This window comes from Chiroxiphia lanceolata, chromosome 10, assembly GCF_009829145.1.
Source record: "Chiroxiphia lanceolata isolate bChiLan1 chromosome 10, bChiLan1.pri, whole genome shotgun sequence".
Lineage (NCBI taxonomy): Eukaryota > Metazoa > Chordata > Aves > Passeriformes > Pipridae > Chiroxiphia > Chiroxiphia lanceolata.
The window spans coordinates 6212885-6239049 of record NC_045646.1 but is presented as its reverse complement, the minus strand read 5'-3'; the positions used below and the strand labels follow the sequence as shown (position 1 = coordinate 6239049).

At 36.5% G+C, this 26165-nt stretch overlaps 1 protein-coding gene across 1 annotated transcript in view; it reads right to left on the bottom strand.

Moving 5' to 3' along the window:
* Positions 1 to 26165, bottom strand: part of NAALADL2 (N-acetylated alpha-linked acidic dipeptidase like 2) — a 470164-nt gene that overhangs the window by 26021 nt on the left and 417978 nt on the right. Inside the window, 2 exon segments of the mRNA XM_032698178.1 lie at positions 1689 to 1782; positions 16178 to 16182. Coding sequence (XP_032554069.1) covers positions 1689 to 1782; positions 16178 to 16182 — 99 coding nt within the window.

Genomic DNA, 26165 nt, shown 5'->3' with positions numbered 1-26165 from the left:
GTCTTTATGTTTGAGATATAATCTCAAATTCTGCTACAGTATACATATAGTTTGAGTGTGATTTTGTAGAACTTACATCTTCATTTAACAGGTCCACTTAAGATTTCCATAAACATATAAATAAAAATATTTTTGAAAGGCCTTAGGATACTTCAGGTAATCTGTATCAGAGACATAATTGGAAACCAGGAAATAACAACATGGTTTTACCTATCTCACATTTTCCCACTGTGAGGTCCTAACAAGACAGTGCTTTGGAGCAGTCTTTTAAATTTCATGTGGATTCCTGTCAGGGATGTACTTTTCACAATTTAAGTTCAGTGAATTCTGACCAGAAAACCAGTTTCTAAAATAACTCATTTTGTACACATTCAAGGAATGTGCTAGAGTTTGGTAGCTAAATTATCAAAAGATTTATTCTTCAAGGACTAAGCTTCTTATGTGCTCTCCACAACCAGCATATTTATTTAGAAAAGGAAAGAGAGTTGATCTCATTTGAATACACTAGAATATGAGGAATCTGCGAGGGAAAAGGGACTGCACGGAAGGAGGAAGACAGATGATACTGAATGAAAAAGTTTATATGGGTGAATGAGACTAGACAGCATTAAAAACTAGACTTTCTCTCTCTCCTTAGACTTCAGGACTGGAGCTAAGGAATATTCTTTTCATAATTGATAAGAAGGAAGCATGTTGCTCCTTTGTAGTCTAGACACTAGCAGAGAATATCTCAGTAACATAATATGGGTTTAGTTCCCTATAACATATTAACATTTTTCTACTGCCTGTAGAGAGGGGAAAAGCAAACTAACAAAGAGCAGCCCCCATAAGCAAAGGGAATGCACAACTGCCCCCTGTAACTGGGTTACCTTAAACAGCTCTGGTCAAGGGCTACTGGCTTGATTGGGTTCTGTTGTCAACACAGGACAAAGAGACTGCAGAATGCCTGTTCTTTAATCAAGAAGGCAACACAGGAATATTTGTAATGGCACCCCAATCTTGATGCAGTGGTCTCATATCAAGGCATTCATCCTATATCTAGCAAATAGTGCCAAACCCAGAGTCTACAAGAATTATCTCTGCACAATTTCCCAGTTACCAGTGGCTCCTCTTTACTTTCTGACTAGGAACTTTCTCGTCCGTCTCCCTAATCCCAACCCATTGTCCCAAACATGCTGATGTCAAATATGGAGCTTGCAGGCTTAGTCAGTTCCAACAATATGTATTGGTAAATTATCTTGCTTTGTCACACCTGAAAAAAGAGAGAAGTTAGCATGCTCTGCAACAAGGTGAGTTAGTGGAATAAACAAGCAAGGAAGATGACTGTGAAAATTAAGGAACCAAACGATAATGGGATTAGAAGCCCTCTCTTGCTTGTACTGAACAAAGCCTTGAAAGGAATTAAAATCAAGTTCAGTCACAAAGTTTGTTATTGTTGACTGTAATTAGGACATTTTAATACTAATTATTGCTTAATTGAAAAAGTAACATCAGAGGAAATATAAATATTTTACAGATTTATTTAGCAACAGAACCTGTATTTTATTTAACACTATATAATGACACTGTTTAACTAGTAAAATCACTGGCTATCATTGAAGTGAAAATTGAAAATCTGTATTAGGGATTAGATGATTCTTTTTTTCTCCTGAATTAATGGAGAACAATACTTGTCTAAAGAAAATTACCTTTGAGACTGTTCTGAACTTCTAACGCGATGTCGAGGGCATTAAACGGCAAAACTGGTTCATTGGCAATTTTCAAAGTCACTTGTCCTGTTAGCTGAAAAATACAAAAAACCCAAACAAGTCAAATTATTTCTACCAGATTTAATAGCCTGCACGTCTTTTGGCATAGCACATACTTGCATTATCTTGGATTTTTAGAGAAAAATTAATAAATCCCCATTAACACATCTTTGTGAATAGGAATGTGACCAGGACCATTTCCTGTCTAACACAGCATTACAAAATGTCCAGAGATTACAATTTATGACCACACACAAGAATTCTGTGCAATATGTCTTCTGTGGACCCAGGATGTTGCAGGAGTCTCTGAAGGGCCTTAGTTTTCCTTTGTTTTCAAATAAAATGTCTCAATACTCTAAACATAGGAATAAGGTTTATTGTTTTACTTCGTTCTCTGGTTTTAGCTATTGGATTTTGAGAGTTTACACATCTAAAATAAAATAAATGATCACAGGCATTAAGGATTTGGAGATCAAGCCCAGGGTTAAATGCAAGCTGACCTGAAAACCCACTGCCTTTTGAAGTGTTATGCGACAACTCAATGCACACAGATGTACAGCTTCCAAACTGGAGAGAACACTACACTGTGTAGTGAGTTACAGTAAATTACAGAAAGGCATTCCCAAATGAATGAAAGAGAACTCTCAGTCCACTCCAGACTAGATGTCAGCACCTGTCACAAAGCTCAATGGCATAAATGCTTCTTTTTCAACAGTTCCACAGATGAGGCCAGGGACTGACTGGCCTGAGAGCTTTTCTCCACTTATTAGAAGGTTGACTCTCCAGCTTGAGGCTTAGACATGCTACAGGGGCTGTGTATAGAAATACATCTTTCTGCTGAACTATACTATACCCAGCCTGTGATTAAACAGAGGATTTCAGTCTCTAGGCTGCCAAGTCCATCACTGTTCATGGGAGCTGTAAAAACACACTGACAAAAACATGCAAGAAACTTTCATTCATCTTCTTCATATCTTGATATCGCAAAAAGGGAAAAAATACCCGTAAGGCTGTGCTTTAAATGGAATGATGGTTGCAGGTGATGGTGACCGTGTTGATAAAAATGTGGACTGAAAAGAATCATATGGCACAATACTTCCCAAGGTGTTGGGGGAGCAAGGATAATATCTATCCTTCAAAAGCAATATGATATTTTTGTGTCAAAAGTAGCATTTTAATTCTACGATAGAAAGCAGCAGGAAAAGCAACAAGCCTTAGTAATATTAAAAACAATAGTACAGCAATTGAAAAGGAAAACCATCTCCCAGGAAAGCGGATGAAAGCAGGGTAATATCAGAAATACAAGTTTCCTGGAGAAAGATTAATAGAACCCCACAACATTTCCCAGAAAGCATTAAAGACCTGGCCACAGACTAGTTCAGGTATGGAGACTGAAGGAACATGCTGTGTATCAGGCTGCAGCCTCCATCTGAGCAAAGACATACTGTGAAGCTATTGAGATTTACCCCCAGAGAATACAATATTGAAAAAGGCATGAAGAAAAAAAACCCCTACCATATATACAGCAAGAAAAAAACAGGGAGGAATAATGTTATGTCAGGCCATTATCAGGAAGAACAAAGAACTAAGAGTGAACTTAAAGATGAAAAATACTGTGTTTGGACATCTGTGTTAAAATACCACATATTAACCTCTCATGAAACCTTTCTCCAAACTTCCTAACTGCACAGGCCAACAGTGCTTGAAGGCCATTACATTTTCTAACAGTGATTATACCTGAAAGTGTCTGAGTTGGAAAGCATTAGAAAACATTGGTCTTCCAGATATCAAAGAGGTATTACGGAAATACAAAAAAACAAAACCATGAGGGCAAAGAGAAACCTGTACCAAACTGTATCCAAACCAGGTCCATATAATCCAGCCATAAGCAACTGTAAAAAATCTGTTTTAAATGTCCAAATGCCATACAAAATCCTTCCTTGTCCTGCATGGAACTCTTTCAAGATAGAGCTGCCCAGAACATTCACACTCTGTCAGTTGCTGTGGATAAGCAATGTTATGAAATACCATCCTAATAAAAAGTATGTATTCTACATGGAGCCCAAAGCCATTGAACCCTAAATAGCACTGTATCACACAAACCACTCAAATTCTTCCTTGACACCCCATTTCTGCAAAAACTTGGTAATGCAAATACATATTCGTAGATATATTTTAGGGAGGGACATCAACAGTTACACATTTCTACTGATACTTTACAATCTGTTACCGCAATGTTTAAAAACACAGAAGTATGGAAAAAAATGCTTCTTTTCTAAAGTAGGAAAGTGGCATTAAAGAGGACAATACCCTAATAAGTATCTTTCCTTTCATCATTATCTCCTACAGAGTCTGGCTGTATATTTGTAAGTTCTTGTCTTATGTCTGTTTCTTCCAAGAGATTTTAGTTTGCTTTCAACTATGTAAGACCAAAGCTTTTTTCTCTTTCCTATTCAAATAATGTTGTACCATCAAAATCTTATGACTGACTGAAGCCCTTTTGGAAATTTTACAGTATCTCTGTCTGTAATACTGCAGACATCTGTGTGTTAGCAAACAGGTAACAGCAGTGTTTATTAAATCACGTACTTCATAGGCTAATCTGGAGGAAATCAATCACCTAAAGGAAAGCTCAGAGCATTGATTTGAACAGAGTAAGTAATAATGCTGCAGAAGCATATATCAAACCCACATAAAGCAGCAAGACAGAAAAGACTACTGATTTCTTATTTATAGTCTTATTTTTGGATATACAATTTCCATGAGTACAACACTGAATATACATGGAAAATAAAGACAAGCTTCTGCTCCCTTTTCCTAGGTGAAAAATGGATCAGACTGACTATTGAATTATTAAATGCAAGAATAACTTAGCCAAGAGTAAAGCCAACAATTTTCTCCTAAAGTGAAATGCTAAAGCAGCATAATTGATTCTATTCCCATACTGAAGTGGTTAAAACACTAATGACAACTTCTCAAATAGCATTTATACATAATAATACACATACAATACACACAATAATTGATGTAACATTTGCACAATTATAATGTCGAAGGAAAGATTTTAGAGTTCAAATGCTAATTCACTCCATAATGATTTTCTTATACATTTTTAACACTTTCACTATACTTGGCAAAGGGAAAGGTGTTCTTCAGTAAACAAAAATGTATTTGGTCAACTTCCAATTACTTTAGAGATAAATATTAATATAAAACATAACAATAATTGTAGAGTTATACAGTATTCCTTCCCTGTGAGAGTGGTGAGGCCCTGGCACAAGCTGCCCAGAGAAGCTGTGGCTGCCCCATCCCTGGAAGTGTTCAAGACCAGGTTGGATGGGGCTTGGGGAGCAACCTGGGATAGAGGAAGGTGTCCCTGCCCATGGCAGGGGAGTTGGAATGAGATGATCTTTAAGGTCCCCTCCAACCCATGCAAGCTGCATACTGCAAAATTTTGCATACTGCAAAATAAATCTGAATATTTTGAATAGGTTTATACTAAAGTAACATTTTTTTTAAGGTATTTTATCTTATAGCATAAACATCTTTGCAGGAAGGAAATAACTACTGTCCCTGCCTTTATCTCTCTGGCACCATGCAGATTCAAAAAGATAAAAAACCTCACAAACTTCAAGAAATGCTGGTGTTAAAGATGATTCAGTATCACATGACACTTCATAAATGAAGTTGTAGGTTCTTCTCTCTTCCAAAGTTTTACAACCTACTCATTTAGGAGCTATGTATTCTTGCAATTCTACCCAACTTACAAACCTGATTTCACTACAAAAGCCAGTTCTCAGGACATCAGGTGGATCTGCACCACTCTCTTAAGGACTGTGGCAAAAAAATAATACCTAGTTTAAACACACAAAATATTTTCCTCTATGTAAATTATATATCTCTCCTTTATTTTTTTTAGCTGCATCACAATGAAAATAAGAAAATGAAATAAAGTGGAGTTGGGGGGGATTCATCAGAGATTTTTATTTTTTATGTTCACACCTCTTTTTTCTGTGATTTAAGCTCAGTTTTCAAGGCAACTTGCTTACTCAAATATCCAAGCTACCTATTAACAATGTAAAGCATGTCTACTGGCATACAATTTATTTTTTTTTTAAATATGAACAGTTTAAATCCAGAATAGAAAAAATGTGAAAAGCTGCACACAGTCACTTTTACACAGATTCAGTTTGGCTTTGGGGGCATGCTTTTATTGAACCTGTCTTGCAGGGACATGTCTTTAATGTTATCTGGTTTTACTGAAAAGGCAGGCATGGCAACCCATTCTCCATTCTGTCATAGCAAGAGAAAGATGTATAAAATGAATAAAATGAAAACATATTTAGTGGATATGAGGATATGAAAATATTATGCGTGAGAGAGATCAATCTGCTAGAATAAACATCAGCATTCAGTGTGCAGGCAGTTTCTTTAACACAGAAGTTCACATGCTAGTCTTGGTGTTTTTGAGTGTTTTTTGTCTAGTGAAATTTGAAACTGTTCCGTATCGTGCCTGCGCTATGTAAACCTCAGTGGGTGTAAGTGCTGAGCCTTTAGGACATTTTTAGTTACATTAAGAGTGTTAAAATCTAAACAGACAACTCAGATTTCTTCATATGTCAAGTTACAAACAACATAACTTCAAAAAATCAGGTAAACTGCCATGTTTATCCCTCTGTGAACACAGCACTTCAGTAAGTGTCATACTCCAATTTTACCTGCTGGAATGAATTAGACACAGGTACTTGAAACCTGAGTTGTGCAGCAACAACTCCTTTATATTTCAAGCCCCAAACCTCTGCAACATACTTTTTCTCCCCTCTTCCTTCTTTCTTCCTTCTCTATAATTTTCAGGGGGTTATTATGTAAATTTATTCCATGCATATCAGCAACACTTCACTGAGATCTGTGCACTTTTAGAGAAAACCAGCACACACATGGCAGCTAATCTACCAAAACCATGACAAACCATGTCAGAAAGCAGATAGTGTAACAAAGTAGTGCCACAGACCTGTGTAGATTCCCAGATACACTCAACAGCCCTCCCTGCTGCCTACTACAGATTCAAACAATCCTTGTGACTGAGCAGCGTTGGACACTGAGCCGCTCATCTGAACTCTGAGCCTCAACTTCCTTTGATATCAGCATTGTTCTTTTCAAGTCACATTTGCCCTCACAACTGGCACCTCTCCCTTCACACTTTATCCCTGGGGTTCATGGATGAGGAAAGAGCATGGCAAGACTCTGTGCTGTTTAGGGTGATCAATAACAGCATGTTGAAAATAACACTTTTTTTCTCCTGTTTTCCTTTGTAAATGAAAAGGTTTATCTTCCCTGGCTGGCTGTTGCACTGTCAGTCTCAGATGTTCATCTTTTGCATCAAAGGTCTCTCCACATGTACTGATGAGCAGAATGACCTGCTGAGATCTTATGGCATTAACCCAACGATAAACAACAACTTCAGTTCCTACACCCATGTAAATAAGGAATTAAACCCCTCCATATATTAAAATCCCCTCTCAGAACCACAACATTAGCAATCTCAAATGTTAAAATAATCAGCCTTCCCTAACTTCTCCACCCTGCAAAATTAAAGAAATATTTTTATTTTTTTATATATAATGAATTTGCTTTCTGCTGATACCCCCATCCACCTGACTTCCTTCATGTTATCAGATTGCTTTAATTATGCATGAGACATTGAGTCTATTTGAATGAAATCTGTGATTCCCTGGTAATACCAATTTCAGAACCTAGTGTTAATATATGAATGGCAGCAGTTGTGAGACTCATGATAAATTAATGACCATTTTTAATAGTGGGATCTCAATTCACTGTAGAAAAATTTCCTGCAGAACCAGTCTACACAGCAGTTGTTCTCGAGTTCATCACCTTCCAAAAAAGTTAACTGATTCAGACAAGAAAAGTCAGAGGCAAGAAAATGAGAAAACAGTCAGTTCTTTGACCCTCTATTTTTCTGCAAACCACAATCCCTTGTTTAGACAAAGAAACAGAAATCTGGCCGCAAATGTGTTTGTTTTGACCTAAAGCTGTCAACCTTTAAAATTAAGAATTTCTTAAATATTTAGTAATACCGTATGTGGTTTGTGTTTTTTTTTTTTTTTTTCTTACTGAAATTTACCTTGGCATCAGGGCATATGTTTACATTACAGGTCAAATGATATTTTGAGGTATCATTCAGTTAAACACACTGCATTTTAGGTCAGTAGAGGGCTCCCTGAGAAAGGAGTACGGTGAGTCTATGCTACAGCAGGTGAACAAGAGCACAGTAATTCATAAAAAATAGTTGTTTCTGACCATGGAAAGTGTGAGGTCTTGCAGATATTAAATACTTTATTTTAACACCCCCTTCTATAATTTAATACTGGTTTATTTACTCTTAGCACAGAAAATACTGATTAGGAAATAATAGTGATTGTGAATAAAACATGGATTCTCCCTCTCTGCAGGTATCCTGTGCAGAGCAAACAGCACTTAACTATTTGTATGGAGGTGGCACACAGCACTAGGCATCCCCAAAATCACATATTAAGATATGCCAGAACTATGGCAACTTGGATGACACTGGAATACAGATCTCTATTTACACTATGTTTTCTACATGGCTTATGATGAGGTTCTGAGACACTGAGAAATTAAGGTCAAAATTATGCTCTTAAGTGATTAATTTGCTCAAATCTAATTTGTTGGCCAATAAGGCACTTAGAGCAGTGAAAGCACATTTTGTATAGATTTCACTCACAACTGGGAGGGATCATTCATCCCAGTACTTTCACTTTCTTGCACAAAAAAGGAACTCATACTTATCCCTGCTTTGTTTTCTCTGTGCATGTAGAAATTACTACTTCTCAGATCATATTCATAAACAGTATGTGGAGATATGTATTTTGTGTATATCTAAATGCATTTATGTGAATCTCCTCATAGATGGGATATCATGGTGTGATTCTTGGGGCTGTCCTGTGCGGGGCCAGGAGTTGGACTTCAATGATCCTGTGGGTCCCTTCCAACTCAGGATTTTATATGATTTTATGATTCTATTAAAATAGATATCTTTTAAATGGCACTAATTTATAGTGAGCGATGATACCCCATACCCTGGGTTATAACTCCTTGAGGTTATACAGAGTTTTTTCCCAGTCCTACCTTCTGTCCAAATCACCAGTGGAGGGGATAAGACACCAAGGGGTCATCACACTGCTCCTCACACAGTCAGAGCCTGGTCCATTTTGGCAGTTCTCGAGCTCGTTACCGCAGGGCAGACAATAGGGATGATTAACGCACTTCCAAGATAATAGCTTTATTGAGTTAGGCTTGGCACTGTGGAGATGAACTTGTGCTCAACCCAGTTTGTTTGGAACTGAGGCAGAGCCACTTTATGCCTGCACAAAACACCAAGGGTTAATGCTTACACAGCAAAGCCACCAAGTCAACTGCAGAGCACATAACTGCAAGCAGCAATAACCTTGAGATGACTTTCTAATCATGTAATTCATATTTATGTATGTCAAATTCTAGTGCTATCCAGGTGCAAAGAAAGAGTCAGATTAAGTTCTAGAAGGGCCACCAGATTAAAATCTCTTGTAAAAAAGAAGTTAGTCAGAGTTTCCCTAGCGTGGATGATTACAAACATGCAGAAGGATGTAACAGAATGCTCTTCTGCACTTCTTGAGCTCTGGGTGAGAAGGCCACATCATGACAACACAAATCTTTACATCATTACAAACCCTCATGCTGGATTTCTTAAAGAGAATTAAAAAAATTTGTTCTAGTACTAATTCTTTTTTTACCTCCAACTTTAAAGCCAGGTTGCTCTGGTTACCAGCTGCAGACCTGGAGAGTGATGAATGCAGAAAAGTTTGCTTTAAAGCAGAATGATTTGCATACAGCATTCCCATAAACCAAGATACCATCACCGCATAGAAAATGACCTCTTAAATGCTTTCATTCTCTGACCCTCTTCAGGTACAGATGAGGAGAGGGAAGCAGCGCTAGATCCCTTTTAAAGCAGCAATGCTGGCTGCCTGAAGCTGGCTACAGGCAGTCCTGAGGAAACAGATTTAGCTATTGTTCTGGTAGAAAGAGATGTAGATAATGAAATATGAAGCAAAATTTATCTCCAGTCTCAGAGTCAAAGATCTCTAATGACAATGCTCATGTACAGAATTTGCATCTTGGACAGGTCTTTACTACCTTAAACCAAAACTGCATAGCTTACTTTTTTTCTTTATTTGCATATATAGTACAGACATTTGCAGGATAAAACATGCAGCTAGCTATCAATACACACACTTAGGACAAAAAAAATGTATTTTTTCTGGTTTAAGCCATAAAGGGAAGTTTCAAGTAAAGAAAGTAAAAGGCCCCTCAGAATAACAGACAGGATGCACTTGTGTAGACTCCTGTGGAATGGTATGAAAACACAGAATGCTGTGATTAACTGCCTGGGCACCATGCTCTTCCATGCTACTAAAGGCCTTCATCGTGTTTGCTCCCAGTTAATTAACATCATTACCTTTCCCTGACTTATGTATATGTTTAGGAAACAATCAGGATGTTAGCATAACCAGTCCCCCTTACTCACAGGATAATCAAAGCACAAGATGATAGGATTCAACAAGATAATTGATAATTTTGTTAACAGTTGCCAGACAGTTGGCTGGGCCCTGCCGGTCTTGGAGCCTTCCAAGGCAGACAGTAATGACTCGCAGATAAAATAAGCAGCAGTGCAAGTCTGCATTTAATCACCCAGGTTCACAAGCACTCCACAGAAACAGAGCAGCCTAGAAAACAGTATGTTGCCTCACAGTCCTAATTAATCAAAGTATCTTCTCATATGCTTCAAGATACATGCATGAACCAAGAATCTTCCCAAATTAGGAGCAATCCCAGGATCACACATTCAAGGACATGCAAGTACTTGCTAAGTTTCTATTTGATCTGTAAAGCCAGTTATTCTGCTGAATCTACAGGACTCTGTCTGAAACCTGTGGCATTGTTAAAAACTAGATAATAGTCACCATAGGAGTGCAATAATAAAGAAATCTGGAATAGGAAGCTTCAACCACAGCTTTCAGTTTCAACCTTGATATCATCTTTTTAATCACTCTCCTTTTACAGAAATGGATTTGATTTAATTGAACTCTAAAAAAAAAAGTCTCTAATCATACTTCATCAGCATGCAATTATTATTCAAGGGAAACCATATGTACTATTAGGCACTCTTAATTAAAATAATACATATAATCTGCTTCAGTACTGAACAGTCATTCTCCTTGATGTTCATTATTATTTTTCTTCCATAATTGTGACAATACATTTTTTTTCCTATTTTTCCTCATCTATCTCCATTCCATTTATACACTTCTTCAACATTAATGATCATAACATCAGGACACTGAGATGCATTAATACACCACCATCCTTAAATCTCATATTGCATGACCTTCAAAATGAGTCAGACTTGACTATGGCGATTGTGAGATGAGGATGAGGAAATCCTATTAGAGGAGCCTCAAATTATCTCCTGTTTTGCCTGAATTTTATTTGCAATTATGTCTTCTAAGTGGCCATACCGAAAGAAGAATGTATGCTAGGCAGCAGTCAGTCCTTAGAGAAACAGGATTTAGGGAGAACTAGGGACAACGGATGCAATAAATTGAATTTAGGAGTTGAAGAACCTGAAGAATCCCTCCATGAGGGGTTGAGACAATAGTTCCTTGAGGAACTTGTCAAACTTGCACAGTCAATTCAGCACAGACTCAACAGAGTCTTTAGGAATAAAGATTCATGACATTGCATATTAAAGTCTCCCTATCCTCTCAGACTCAGAGAAGCTGATATTTAATGGTTATAGAGAGAAAACATCGCTCTTTTCTCTCTTGCCACCCTTTGATGCAAAGGTACAACAATTTTTTCCACTTAGGTCACCCTAATCAGTCAGTATTGGAGCACTGACAGTTCATTAAACACGACAGACCATCCCTGAGGGAGAGACACCAGTGAACCACAGGGCTGAGGATCCAAAGGGAGCTGAAAATACATCATTCTGTAGTATAAAGCTTATAGAAAACACCCATAAACATTAAAAGACACATTCTACCTTAAGGGAGAATTATATGGATAATACACTTGGGCTATCCCCAGATACCAGGAGAGGCTGCAGTATCACGATGAGGCTCAGTTTTCTTGTTAGGCAATTATTTTAATTAGGGTTAGAGTCTGCTCTTGGGTATATTTGCATAGTATTTACCAAGCCAGAAAGGTATTTAACCTTCTTACTAGTATTAGAATTCAAAGGTGGAATTTCTGTGAATTTTTTCACACTATTTTTCATATCAGAACATTCAATCTTCAATGTAACTAGAATAAGAAGTAATCAGTTGAGTTACAATAATAATTTGAAATTTAAACCTCAAAAGGAGATCTGTAATTAAATAGTATAACTTCACAAATGAAGGTGGGGTAAAGTTGGCTGTTTTATTTTAAAAAGGAAACATTAATTAAAGATGAATGTGTATGGGCCTGAGCTCCCCTCAGGCTTGGGGAAAATGCCAAGTCTGACAAACTCTTTGAGTCTTAGGGAATCCCAGGTCAGTTTAATGAACCTACTGAAGTATTTTATAATTAGCTGGCATGCTCCTGAGGCTACCATTTTAACTGAAAAAGAATACCCTCACCCTTCTAACTTTTCCCTGAAAAAAAATTAATAAAAGTCTAATAAAAAGTCTTTCTCATCACAAAATATTTATAGAAACAGAGAAAGAAAACTCAGATGAATGTTCTGTGCTACAGAATGGCCTTTGAAATTCACAAGGAACCCTAGCAATAAAACTCAAAGTATCTGAAGGTAAAATTGAGATTTATTACCACATCTGGGTCTGTAATCACCAAATTATGATGGCCATTTCATTCCACTGCACCCTATCTTTATGTGGGTTCTGTATTAAAATGATAAAGGCATCATGATGTGATGGCAACAGCAAATATTAAATAGAGAAGCACATTTTAAAAGCATATAATCTTACAATACTGCAGGAAATGTTACTACTTGTTCAAATGACAGCAGTTACTGCTAAGAAAAAAACCTAAAAATCAGTATTTACCTACAGAACTGCACTGTGGTTGCTCCAGGTACTTACCTGTTCTGAATATCTTTCTATTTAGAATCAGCATTAGTGTCCTAGCACCAAAAAGACATTACATGTCTCAGAAAACAATTCAAAAGACATCTAATCTAAAGCACTTTTCACTTATTTTAAGCTCACTCTACAGGATCAAAGGAGTCAGGGTAAGGCAATTAATAGAAGCATGGAACGATCTAGGTTGGAAGGGACCTTAAAGATCATCTCATTCCAACCACCTTGCCATGGGCAGGGACACCCTCCCTGCTCAAAGACTCATCCAACCTTGCCTTGGACACTTCCAGGGGTGGGGCAGCCTCAGTTTCTCTGGGCAACCTGTGCTAGGGCCTCATCGCCCTGACAGTAAAGAATTTCTTCCTAATATCCAACCTAAACCTACTCTCTTTTATTTTAAAGCCATTAAAGCAAAAAAAAAAAAATATGCAAGGCACAGGTTACTCAAGACTCTCTGGTGAGACTTGTTGTAAGCACCACTCCAATGCCCTGACTCACCTTGTTGGTAAGAAACATATTTTGGTTCCCTTCTGGTCTTGCTATTGAATCCTTTTGCTTTGGCTTAGCCAAATGCCCACTTGTCTCCAGTTTTAGAGTAACTGTCTGGAACAACTGAGTTCATTGTAAGAGATCTCAATATGGGCAAATAGACAAGGAAACAAGTCTTGCCCAAGTACTCCAAATATAAGGACAAGGGTGAAGATGTGATCACTGTAGCAAAAGAATAAGATAAAAGGGAAGTTGCTGAAGAGACTGGAGAGTGGAGGGGATAGGGTCTGAAAAAGGTATAGAATTAAGAAAGAAAAACAAGTTGGAATTTGCTGCACAACAAGGGGAGACTGGGCAATGCCTGAAAGATGGACAGATTAAAAGGATAGCTCAGGAAGATCACGTCAGAGAAAAAGACTTCAAATGTCCTTCAGTATACTGTAATCAGTGTGTTCCCAGCATAATTTCCCCATACTATGTCAAATTCTAAATAAATTGTCCCCCAAACTGAAAAAGTGTTGCAGAATATGGCATTGACCCACAGTGAACAAATTAGTGGGAGTGCTGATTGCATCCAAAGTGATCTCTGCAAGCCCGTGTGTAAGTGCACTTCAATGCACAGATCAGAGAAAACTCATCTCAAATTCTTCCCTATGTTAAAACTGAAGACAGTATCAGATAGAACTATTTTTCAGACCTAAAAATAAACTAAGACTTTCTAGACTCTGAGAATTCCCCCTTCCCCCACCCAGTTAGAAAGGCAATGTGTATGGGCATGTGATGTATTCTGAATAGCTTTAAACCCAATGTAAATAATCTTCAAAAGAGCTTTGATATCAGAGTGAAATTTCTAGAATATATTGCACTATGTCTACATAGTACATCAAAAACACAAACCACATTTTAAAGATTTTCCACTTGTATTTTCAGAAAAACTAAAAAAGCCCTCCAGAAACTCTTCTGATCTCTTGGATACAGGATAAAGCTGTAACAGCTTCTGAACCCTAATGAACAATATTTTCATCCAAGCCTCATACAATAATATAGGGCATTTTTGGAGTGAGGAACTGATCAGAATTCATATTTAATACTGGATTTTAAAACAAAAAAATTAAAAAGTTTAAAAAACCCCCGTTTTCACTTACAGACAAATTTTAGAAAAAGGCAGATTTTAGAATTCACTCAGTAGCCAAAATCAGTACGTAATAAGTAACAATAAGTACAATATACAAGTTACAATAAGTAACAAACTCTAAGTTTCTTAACACCATTCAAACTCCATTTCCCATTATTAATACTGAACTCTCAAAATATTTGAAACAGGAAAACTGGAAATAACACTAAATCTTGGGGCTTCTGGGCACCGCTAATTGGGTACTGCTGAGGGGTCACAGTCCCAAGAGAGCCCGTAGGCATTGCCATGTCTGCCCATTCCCAAATGTTTAAATTTTCCATTCTGAGAATAGCAGTACTCTAGACACAGTATCAGATTACACCACTATAATATGCTGATTTTTTAATATTTATTTCACCTCCAGTCCTCCAGCATTCCTCTGCACAAAACCTCCACATCCCTGAGACAGAGGTTAAACCTGACTGAGGACAGATAGTTAATTGCCTTTTCTGCTTACTCTGCTCAAGTAACAACTGACATTTGCAAAAGAAGCAATGAAGGGGGAACTAGGACCAACTAAGCTGAGGGTTTTATTTGTGCAGAATATTACATTAAAGAAGTCCAGTAGCTATTAGTGATTATTAATCTTCATTTACAATAATAGCCATATTTAACAAAAAAAGAATAGGCTATGCTGCAAGTCATGAAAAAGCCTTTTTAATTGTCAGCCCTGCTAGTCTAAAAAAGCCTTCAACCTATTCATTCAGTTATCATTCTGTAGCTTATAATTAAAGTGCTAACGTATATCAGAATTCTTTGATCTCAGAATAAAGGATCTTTTACCAAAGAAATTAAGAACACAGTAGTTACAGGAAATTCAAGTTTCCAAGTAAAAATTAAAAGAAAGAATCAAAAGTAAAGTAATGCAATTAAGGAAAAACTATTTCTGTTGAGTAAGACAAGGAAAAAACTTTGTGAGAAGTCATTGTGGATCGTGGAACAGCTCATCAAATAAAATAGCACAAGACTTTTCTCTTTGGTAGTTAAATACAACCTAGGAAGAAAGGAATTAAGTGTATTGTACCAGCAGGAATGGACTAAATGACCTCAAAGTTCTTTATCTTAATCTAACGAGCAGAGGTAATTCATATGTCCTGAAATCTAACTTCAATTATCACAATGAGTCACAATATCTCATCCAGGGTATTTTATTTTCATTCTGATTTCATATTTGAGAGAAAAAATAGCCAGCAGCATGTTAGAAAGTCTGTCTAAATTAATGCAAATAAAAAACCCTATGTGTAGTCATCCGCAGTATGTACCAGCATTATTTTAAACACTGAAGGTCAGCAGAACTCTTAACAATCTTGTCTCCTGTGTCTTACTGATTAAAGACAGGATAACCAAGGATAGAAAAACCCAGAATTAATTTAGGCTTTTACTCTGCTAAAAAAAAATCCTCTTGTATGTTTGGAGATGTGTTTTCCCACCCCAGGTTAGACGACAGGTACTAAAAAAAGCTGGTAACTAAAAGGGATAAAGTCAGCAAACCAGCAAGATCCTAAACTGCTTATCTGCCAGTACCACCAGTCCCTTTGAAAACAGAACCTAAGCTTTGGAATAACATATCAAAAGCAACTCAAAGACATGAGTGGACACCAGGTAACCTTGGCTTTTAGCTCTGATATTGTCAACCCTTCCCTCTCTATCTGCTTCTCTGGAAAAGTGAACTTATTTAAAGGAGAAGAGTTAAAAAAAAAAGTCAGTAAAGCCTAATTATATACCCTTGCTATCAATCTGTATTTGGTTTCCATGAGCCTTGGATTAGGCAGTTCAATAAATTTTCTAAACAATATAAAGATGATACTGTTGTTATTTAGCAGTGTAAAGGATGTGTTTTGCATTTTTCTCTTCATTACTTTCTTTGAATTAAAACTGCTAAGCCAGGCAAGAAAAGCAACACAACTCAGTCTCAGTGGACTAAGCCAGCCAAGCTCAAAGTGAGAAAGAGCTTCTTTCTTAACATTAAAAATGTTCCTATTAAAACCACATGACTCAAGATCATCTTAAGTATTGCCCACAGGGCCTCTGAAAGCAAGATTTTGAGTTATGCTGCCTTTTGAGACACTATGAAAGCTAAGATTATTGGAACAGAGGGTAAATTTAAAGTTATTAGGTTTTCATTCGCAAAGTAACCCTTTAATAATTTGATGATCTACCTAGTCACATTAGAGTGGAAGCTTGAAAGTCCACTACAGCTATGGAAATTATGGTAAAAATAGTCCAAGAAACACAGTTATGCATCAGATGAGACTGCAGACTTTTACAATAGAATATATACTTCCCAATGTTTTGTTCTGTTATGCAGAAAATCCAGGCAAATCATACACTCAAAAATCAGAAATTTGGGCAAGTGGACTGTGCTTAGCTTAAGTTCAAATAGTTCTGAAAAGCTCAGGCAAAGACAGAGGAGAATAAATGGTCACTTTTTTTTTTTCTAGTTAAGAAAGATTTCTGTGAACTAAAAAGGACTCAAGTCAGGCTAGAAAAAATATTTTCTTCTGTCAGTATTAAACTTCGGTTAGCTTCTCTCCAAAAAAGTTGAATTGCTTCATGTGTTCAAATAAAACTCAAAAGTTGGTGGAAAGAGTAAGCTTAACAACAAGCATGTGTTTTCCACAGTTTCTATGAAAATTTAGGGAACAGCCCAAGCTGAGAATAGAAATTTTAAAAAAGTACTGTCTTCAAGTCTTTCAGCCTTTGGAAACTCACTGTCTTCTTTGCCTGCTCATGAAAACAACAACCTGTAAATCAAATGACTGTATTTCTTTCTGTTTACTTTCCAATTTTTCATGACTGCTTCCATATTTCTCCTGAGTGACACACAAGACCTGTGTTCTGATGGAGAAAAAGCTGAGCTCTTAAGTAGAGTGCTCCTCAGGTTAATACCCTGACAACTGCTTTAAATAGAAATGTATGAAGTACATGAAAAAGACTGTGGACAGACATATCCCAAATAAAATAAAATTAAAAAAATATAATTAAAAGAACTCACAAAAGTAAACTCACACCTTAAGCTGTTAACAGAGAAATTAAATTAAAATAATCTTTCACATTAGAGCTACTCTAGAGGAGGGTTCTCTGTGTTTATATCCCTTATAAATTGCTTTTTAAAAATTAAAGTAAGACTACTAACTGAATTGCTGCTACATATTTGAGAGTCTGAAACATAACTTGCAAGTAAATGTGTTGAAGAGAAACACATGATTTTTGCTATGCATTATCCAGTTTAATCCTCTGTTTAAAAGTAATTTACACAACTTTAACAAATTATGTTATATAATATAAAAGTAGGAAAAAACAAAGAGGAATGAGGATACAGAAAATCCTTGTTAGCAGCTTCTTGATTACAAAAGTGTTCTGTTTACAAAGGATCCTTACACACAGCCAAGGAGCCCAACTCGGGGCTAGTGTCCTAGAATATTTATGGTCAGTAAGAGATGCTGTAGGTAAGCAAACAAAAAAGACAGACAGTACAACCAGGCTGTAATATCTGAAGCGCCAAGTAGATTCCTCAAAGTTAAGTTTGGAGACTCAATCTCTCAGTCTCATGTAATAAATACACAGATTTCAGCCTAATTCATGTTTAATAATGATTGCCTTTTCTAGTTTGTTTAGGCTGTGTAACCAGCAAATGATCACTGCCAAGGATTATAGACTAATACTTTATAGCAGTGAGGACTGTGATAGTGTTAATTTGGTCAATTATTTCCTTGCCTTCAAAAAGTTCTAGAGCATTAAGATGTTTCACTAAAATCCCCTATTTTTAAGTACAGTAAAAGGCATGATTATATAAATGGCTTAAACCGAGATACTAGAAAGTCATGACAAGTAAAAGGTGTATTTTAAGGCAAAGAGGTAGTTTTTGTTGTTCCTACAGTATTCTCACAAGACCAACTCTATTTGTATGATCTACATCAGTGAAGCAATTCAAGCTGAAAGGTACAAAACTTGAAGGCTTTTAATTAAATGAAACATATTTCAGCAGCACGTCACAGCTTTTCTAAGTGATATACTAAGCATGTATCCATTCTCCACTGGCTGGATGCAAGTTTTTTATTTCATATATTCTCATAATTATCTCTAATTATATTTAATCTTAATAGTAACAGCAAAGGGCAGGCATTATCCTTCCAATAGTGTCACAGTGAAAATTACAGAATATGACAAAAGATGCTACAGTCCTTTAAAAAAATGTTTCTTGACAGCATCTGAAAAAGAGCAAAAAACCCCAAACCTACCCAAGTATATGCCTACTAGATTTATCAAAGTTTCCTACTGTGTAGCAAAATTATCTTCCATCCAGAACCAGGCAACTGGATAAAATATCTCTACAGAAACAAGACAACTGATAAACCAATGTAGCGAAAGAACATGGAATTCTTGTTATCATTTCTCCTTCTTTTTGTCCTCTCCAAATGCCAGAACACACTAAAAGTACATAGCCTGAACTATAAGCAGGAAAAAAAAAATTAAATGCACTGATCAAACCCACAGATTTCCTTTTTTTTCTGCTCCTTGCCAAGACACTCACTTCCTTGCTTTGGTTTCTGATCCAATTTTGAACTGTAATATTTTCTAAAGGCTTGCTATTTTAAAAACTTTGTATGCATTTGCGAGTATTGATCTCTTCTGCTTTTAAAAGTCCATCAGGAAAACTTATCAGCAATTTACTGTGCATGGAAATGGAAGATGAAAAGTAGATCATTAGCACCAAGATATCACCTCTTTCTGGACAGGCCGAATGCATAAGATATTAAACGGGACACAGATTTATAGCTCTTTTTTTCTAGAACTAGAGCTCAATTTTTAAAAATGTGCCCATGTGGCTACTGTTTTCTGTTATGGAACTGCAGCACAACTGTCCAAAGCTTGTCAGAATTTGGGTGCTCCTGCCAAAAGAAAGTTCCTGTAACAACCTGCTTTCTTCAGCAAGCAAGAATATAATTTCTCTTGTCAGCATATGAGCGCTGAGTAAGTCAAAAGTCAAGGCCTTCCAACTCACAGGACACATCTCTGCCAGTGATACACTTATGGGGGCTGAAGTGCATCAGCCAAGCACCTTTTAACAAGTCCTTCACTCAACTGCACCGTGGTCTGGAAAAATGGTGGCTGTAGAGCCCAGTAGAAGGCACCCAGAGGAGAAAAATTACATGTTCCAGGTATGGGTATAGTTTTGTTTAAAAAAAAAAAAGGAAAAAAAAAGCTGAATCCCTTCTCTGACAACTAGTCAATGAGAGACTGATGATTTAATAACTCTAACAGTATGAAGAGATAAAGCACTTGCTATGGATTCAAGACATTAATTGTGCCGAAGTATCTTAAGATTTATTTTTGTTTACTTTTGTCTTACTAAGAAAAACAAATGGTTCTAGAGTATCTTTGTCCTTCTTCAGCAAATAGAAATTAATTAAAAAATGTGCCAGATAACAACAAACAAGATTTGAAATTGAAATCTTTCCTTAAAACTTCATCTTATCTGTTAACTACATACTGTAATTTGGAAAGAAAAAAAACTCTCTGAGGTACACTGTAATCAAATAGGTTATAGAGAGCTACTGTCATATTTGGTGATGCAGCATCCACAAAACTGGTCCATACTACAAAAATGGATGTTAGGATATTATCTCACTGTTTCCCATTATGTATCTTTTCACAGGTGTGGACAAGAGGTGCTCAAAGAGGTAACGTGAGTAGAGCAGGTCATCAAACTGTCTTGTTTTGGATACACTCTGCACAGATGTATGCATTTTTATGGGGTTTGGAATTAATGTTAAGAAGTGGGTGGAAAGTTCAGTCAAGACATAAATACTATCATAGAATCATAGAATGGTTTGGGTTGGAAGGGACCTTAAAGGTCAATCGTTCCAACCCCCCTGCCATGGGCAGGGACACCTTCCACTATCCCAGGTTGCTCCAAGCCCCATCCAACCTGGTCTTGAACAATTCCAGAGATGGAGCAGCCACAGCTTCTCTGGGCAACCTGTGCCTGGACCTCACCACTCTCATGGAGAAGAATTTCTTCCCAATATCTAATCTAAACCTACTCTCTTTCATCTATCACACTCCTGCTCTCTTCTTTCCCATTGTGACCATGTTTTGTGCATTCATTTACTTCTAAAGCAGTAAAGAATGCAAGTAATATTTCTGTATGGAGTTACATTCCTTCTAATCTCCAGACGTAAGCAGGAGTGATCCAATTTGCAATAGAAAATCAGTGGAACAGGAGCCTTTCAAAGAAATATAGCAATATTCTTGGTGGAGTAAAGTACAATCATGTCAACATTGCCCTGTCAATTTAATATAATAAGGCATAATGGGAAATTCTGAAAAAAAAAATTTCAATAATTGCTGTTGAATTTTTCTTTTTGTTTTTTTTTTTAATTCAAACATAAAAATCCTTCCAGTGAAGGATGTTTTAAAAGTTCTGAAGTCAATGAAATTCTTAACTTTGATTTTTTTTTAAATTGGCTACTTTAACAAGAGCTATTTCTATTTAGACTACTTTTGTTTTTTTTTCTTTTTTTTACATTTAGGCTATTTTTACTCTATTTTAATGATTTAATTGTTTTATTTTCAAATGCAGTGATGTAAATTAAACATTTGAAACACAGAGCTCCTAAGATAGGCTGGTTTAGAAAAGCACTTGAATGAATATCTGTAATACACTTTATCTGGAAAAGCAATGTTACTTGGAAAACAGTTAGAAATCATTCCATTGTTTCTCCCTGCCCTGTGAGATTTTACTGTGGACAGAGATTTTTTTTCCAGCAGAGAAAAGGAATGCAATAGAAGGACTCCCAGCCTCATGTGGAAAAAGTAAAAAAGAGATAAGACAAAAAAGTTTGCCTGAAAATTCAGCATTCAGTCCACCACATTATGCAAAATATCTTTTGAGTTGCGAGCCAGTTTTCTATCTTTATATTTTCTTTGAAAACCATGAATACAATGTCATTATGATTTTGGCACTTCAGCATAAAAGAAATGTTTCATTCTCTTTGCCTCATCAGGATCTCATGTGATATCCTGTCAGCTGCAATTTTTTTCAGTTTATCTTAAGAAAAAACAAAGGAAGGAAAAAAGCTTAAATTTTCCTTAGATATGTCAATCAAAAGGAGTGCACTGGCTGGAACACCAAGTTCAGAAGAATATCATTCATGTCAGTTGAGACAGAATCTTTCTGTGGTCCATTTTCGTTATCACTTTTAGACAACATGATATTTATGTAAAGGCCTGACCTCGTCCTGCAATTACTCCAAAATCAAACTGTGCTATATAAAGGTGTTCAGTCAATGATTCCAACATGAACTTCTCGCTATGTGCTCTTTTCTTAGCTGAAAAGTACCTTCTTTAGGATCAACAGTTTCCCTAAAGATAAATAGTATTCAAATTTGAAATGGCCAGGGAGACCAGACGTTCATTTTGAAGTATCTTCTTACTTGGGTTATGTGAAAATTAATAATTCCAAAATTCTAGTGATTTAACTCAGGTTCTTCTCCAGGTTGTGTTCATTTAAATTCAAATTTACTCTTTTCTCTCCAGTCATGTAGTAAAGAGACACTCCCCTTACTCACTTTCTTTCATGCAGCTCTGTTTTTTATTGCACTTGCAATAGTTGCTAAACAGCTCCTCATATCAGATCTCTGATTCTAAGAGATATACCTGTTTTAATGCGCTCATATAATTTTACAATATCTTATTCATTGTCACGTTGCCTTTTTTATTACAATATAAACTTTTAGGAATGGCAGCTCTTAATATGAGAGACTGTATGAATTTACTTTCATGTCAAGATAAAAGTATTGATCGTTTGAGATCAGAGTGCTGCTAGTAGGATCCACAGCTCCTTCTTCCAGAAGGCACTTTCCATGAATCCCCCAAAGGGGAATGCAGCCTTTTCTAGGAACTTGGAAGCCCTGTGCTTTCAATGAATGCATCACCTCATGCAATGGGACCTATGACGTGGTAAACTACATTTCATTTTGCTGTCATTTTAAATAAAAGCTGGTGATAAAGTACAGAGATGTTTCTCACTAAGAGTTCAGCCCTTTTGCTTTGTATCAGCTGGTTAATGTTGATGTTTGGATCAAGCAAATTTCTAGAGCCAATAATTAATCGGTGTCTGTGCACCTGCTGGGGTAACCAGCTTACAGATCATGAGACTTCACAAAGCTGGTTTCAAACTCACTGTCAAACCTTTCTAGGTTTGTGAATAGTCTTACAGAAAAAACATAGCAGAAGGCATCCACAGAAAATACAACAGAATTTACAAATTTAGCTGGAAGGGACATACAATGATCATCCAGTCTGACTGCCTGGCCAATTCAGGGCTGACCGAGTTAAAGGGGCACTTGTTAAGGACATTGTCCAGATGCCTCTTAAACACTGACAGACTAGGGCAATAACCACCTCTCTAGGAAGTCTGTTCCAGTGTTTGACCATCCCCTTGGTAAAGAAATGCTTCCTTATGTCAGTCTAAACTTCTCTTGGCACAGCTTAGCACATTCCCACACCTCCTGGATCCCAGGGAGAAAATTTAGCACCTCCCTCCCCACATCCCCTCCTCAGGAAGCTGTAGAGGGTAATGAGGTTGCCCTTCAGCCTCCTTTTCTCCCAAGACAAACCCCAGTGCCATTAGCTGCTCCTCACAGGATGTGTTCTGGCCCTTCCACCAGTTTTGTCCTCCGGTTGCAGTTCTCATCTTGGCTACCCAAAGTGGAAGGTGAAAATCTTTAAATGGCTATATAGTAACAATCTCTTCATTGTATCTGATAACCTGGCTGTAGAAAATTATCATCTGGCAGTGCCATTCAAACCCAACCATGCACCCTTGAACATAACAGCTTTCTGTTAAAAAACCTGATATTAATTTATATTTCATTTCTGTCATGTAATTTCCCCACTAAATAAACGGTGATTATTCAACTACAGCTTGTGGCACGCAACACAGTTTGCAAAAAATGAACAGCACACAGCAAAAACACTGGAGTCTGAGTAACTAAATAGCAAACCACTCTACATTCCAGCCCAACCAGACTCATGTTTGATTTAACTCTGAAAGCAGCTTTCTTAAACATAGAGTATAGGAACTAATTTTTCTTTAGGTACTGAGCAACACTAAAGCTGCATTATGAAACCGGTTTATTAATGGCGAATAAAAACAGTGGTTACCTAATAAAAATTTGGAGATGCAAATCTACCAGAGGTTGCTTTTCAATAACTCACCATAAAGGCTGCCATCACTAAATGGGGAAGCATTTTTAGGAATTTCACTAAAGCATATTCTTCCTTAAGTGCCAAGTAATGCATAACCCTTAGATTTCAGCAAATATTGTACAAATGGATTTACTAATCCCAAAAAGCGTATTTACAAACCCTGCAACAGATTTATATAAACCACAACAGATACATAAATCTTATCAATAAAACCTAAATAAAGTTTTGAGTAGGCTTTGGTTTTTTCTGTTCACTTTATGGGTACAAACAATAGATTTATTTCTAAATCACAATTTTGCTAGCTCAGCTGCTAGCATCAACATTTAAAATTACAAATACAGCACTTACACATTAACTTTTAATTAGGTTTTATAAATTCCAATCAGAACTTCCACAGCGAGTTCCTAAAGACCAAATATAATAATGAGTATCATAAAAGGCTTTGTAATCTGTTTCTCATGTTCTCCTTCAAAGTACAAAATAAATCATACTCCAGCCACAGTTGTTTTTAGCCTTTTTTTTTTTTTTGTAGAAGTAGCAATTTGTCACTATATGTCAGGTTTAGCCATGATGCTTCTACAATTCTATTGGAGTAACAACAGCAACAGACACAGAAAAGACTGTTTAAATTTTAGGCATGCATTATAAGCACATATAAGAATCAACTTTGCAATAGTGTATGTAAAGAAATAATCCTCCTCAGGCCAATTTTAACACCCTTTCAGTTCAAATTACAGAGCCCATCAAAAATTATGCTGTCGCTGAAATAGCTGCCCCTGTGCTCCGCTCCACATGCACTTCTCACTGTCACCCTTCCACGGGCATGAAAGCTTGTGTGGCAAATCAGATCTGAGAGCTGAGAACAAAACAAGCCCTAAAGCAAAACCAACAACAAACCCAAATGATTCCTTTTCAGTCAGATCGAACTTAATCCTGCTCACCCTGTGGTGACGTTCACACTGGCTCAGGGGAACTGGGAAACTATAAAGTCAGCAACATTCAGCTGATGGAGATGTCTGATGATCTTAATTATTACTTAGCTGCAGTCCTGTTGAAAATCCAATTCCAGGTGTTAAAACTTGACATTCAGCTCAGAACTTGATGGGATATAGGTGACAGGAAGGGAAGAGGTAGAGAATCAGAAGTGATGTAGCAAAGACAGGTGGAAGAAAGCATTTCTTGTTATTTTAAGAATTTTTTTGCTTTTCCAGAGATACTTCTAAAAATAGGAAAAAAGTTGAGCTGACAACCTTAAATTCCAATAATGTTCTTCCATGGTAAGGTCAATAAATGATATTAGAAACAATAAATGATATTAAAACATAAAAGTTTTAAGGTTACATATATTTCTTTAAGTACTTATATAATTTTTTTTTTACTTTAAATGTATTTATATAGTTCCTTACATTACATACGGACTTTCTATTAAAAAACTCACTTGCCAAACCCTCTTCTGTAAGAGCAAAATCCAAACCTCAAAGGTCACAGTGTGCTGAGCCACAAGCTCTGCCCATTCAAGGCAACATTCTCCTTATTTCAAGAGAAAATAAAGAAGAGAAAAAGGAACTTTTTTTTCCTCTATGTTGATCTGATCAATTCTGCTTTTTAATGATACCTAAAAATTCCAGAGCAGAGCATTTATTCCACTGAGTCTAATCAAGCTTTTCAGTTGCATAAATATAAGTATTTAGGCCTTTTGTCTTCAGAGTGCTCCTCTGCATCCTTTTAAGTTTTGGGACTGAAATCCCCTCTCAAGCAATGCCGACAGGGGACAGTGCTGGATGATTATTGATGGGATGCAGAATATGGTTTATAATTTAATTCCCAACAGGTCTTATATTCACTAAGCAGAACAAAACTACACTTTTTATTCTGAGATGTAGTAAATTATATTTGCAGCTGCTACCTCTCAGTTTGCACCTGAAAATCCAAGAGTGCATCTGCACTTATGGGCTCAAACACTTCATGAGCAGTTAAAATCTGAGCAATATTTTTTATTATTTATTATTTATTTATTATTTATATGCACATTTCATGCAGACCATTGGTTCTTATACTGGTTGAAGCCAGAGTGACTCCACTAAAGTACATGGAATTAGTACTATAATAGAAACAAGACAGGGCTCATCTGCTTACATCAGGTTCATTTATCTATCAGAGGGCACTAATCAGTAGTTTTAAAAAGTGAAATCTGAATGATTAACACATGGTGGCACCTTGACAGATGCAATGATGTAATTTAAAATTAGATTCCTCAAAATGATATATTCAAGGAAACACCCTCAGAGAGGAAATGAAAAAAAAAAAAAAGTTAAAAATTACACAATCTTCACTTCTGTGTTCTAAAGCTGTTTTATTAAAAAAAAAATCAATAACCCC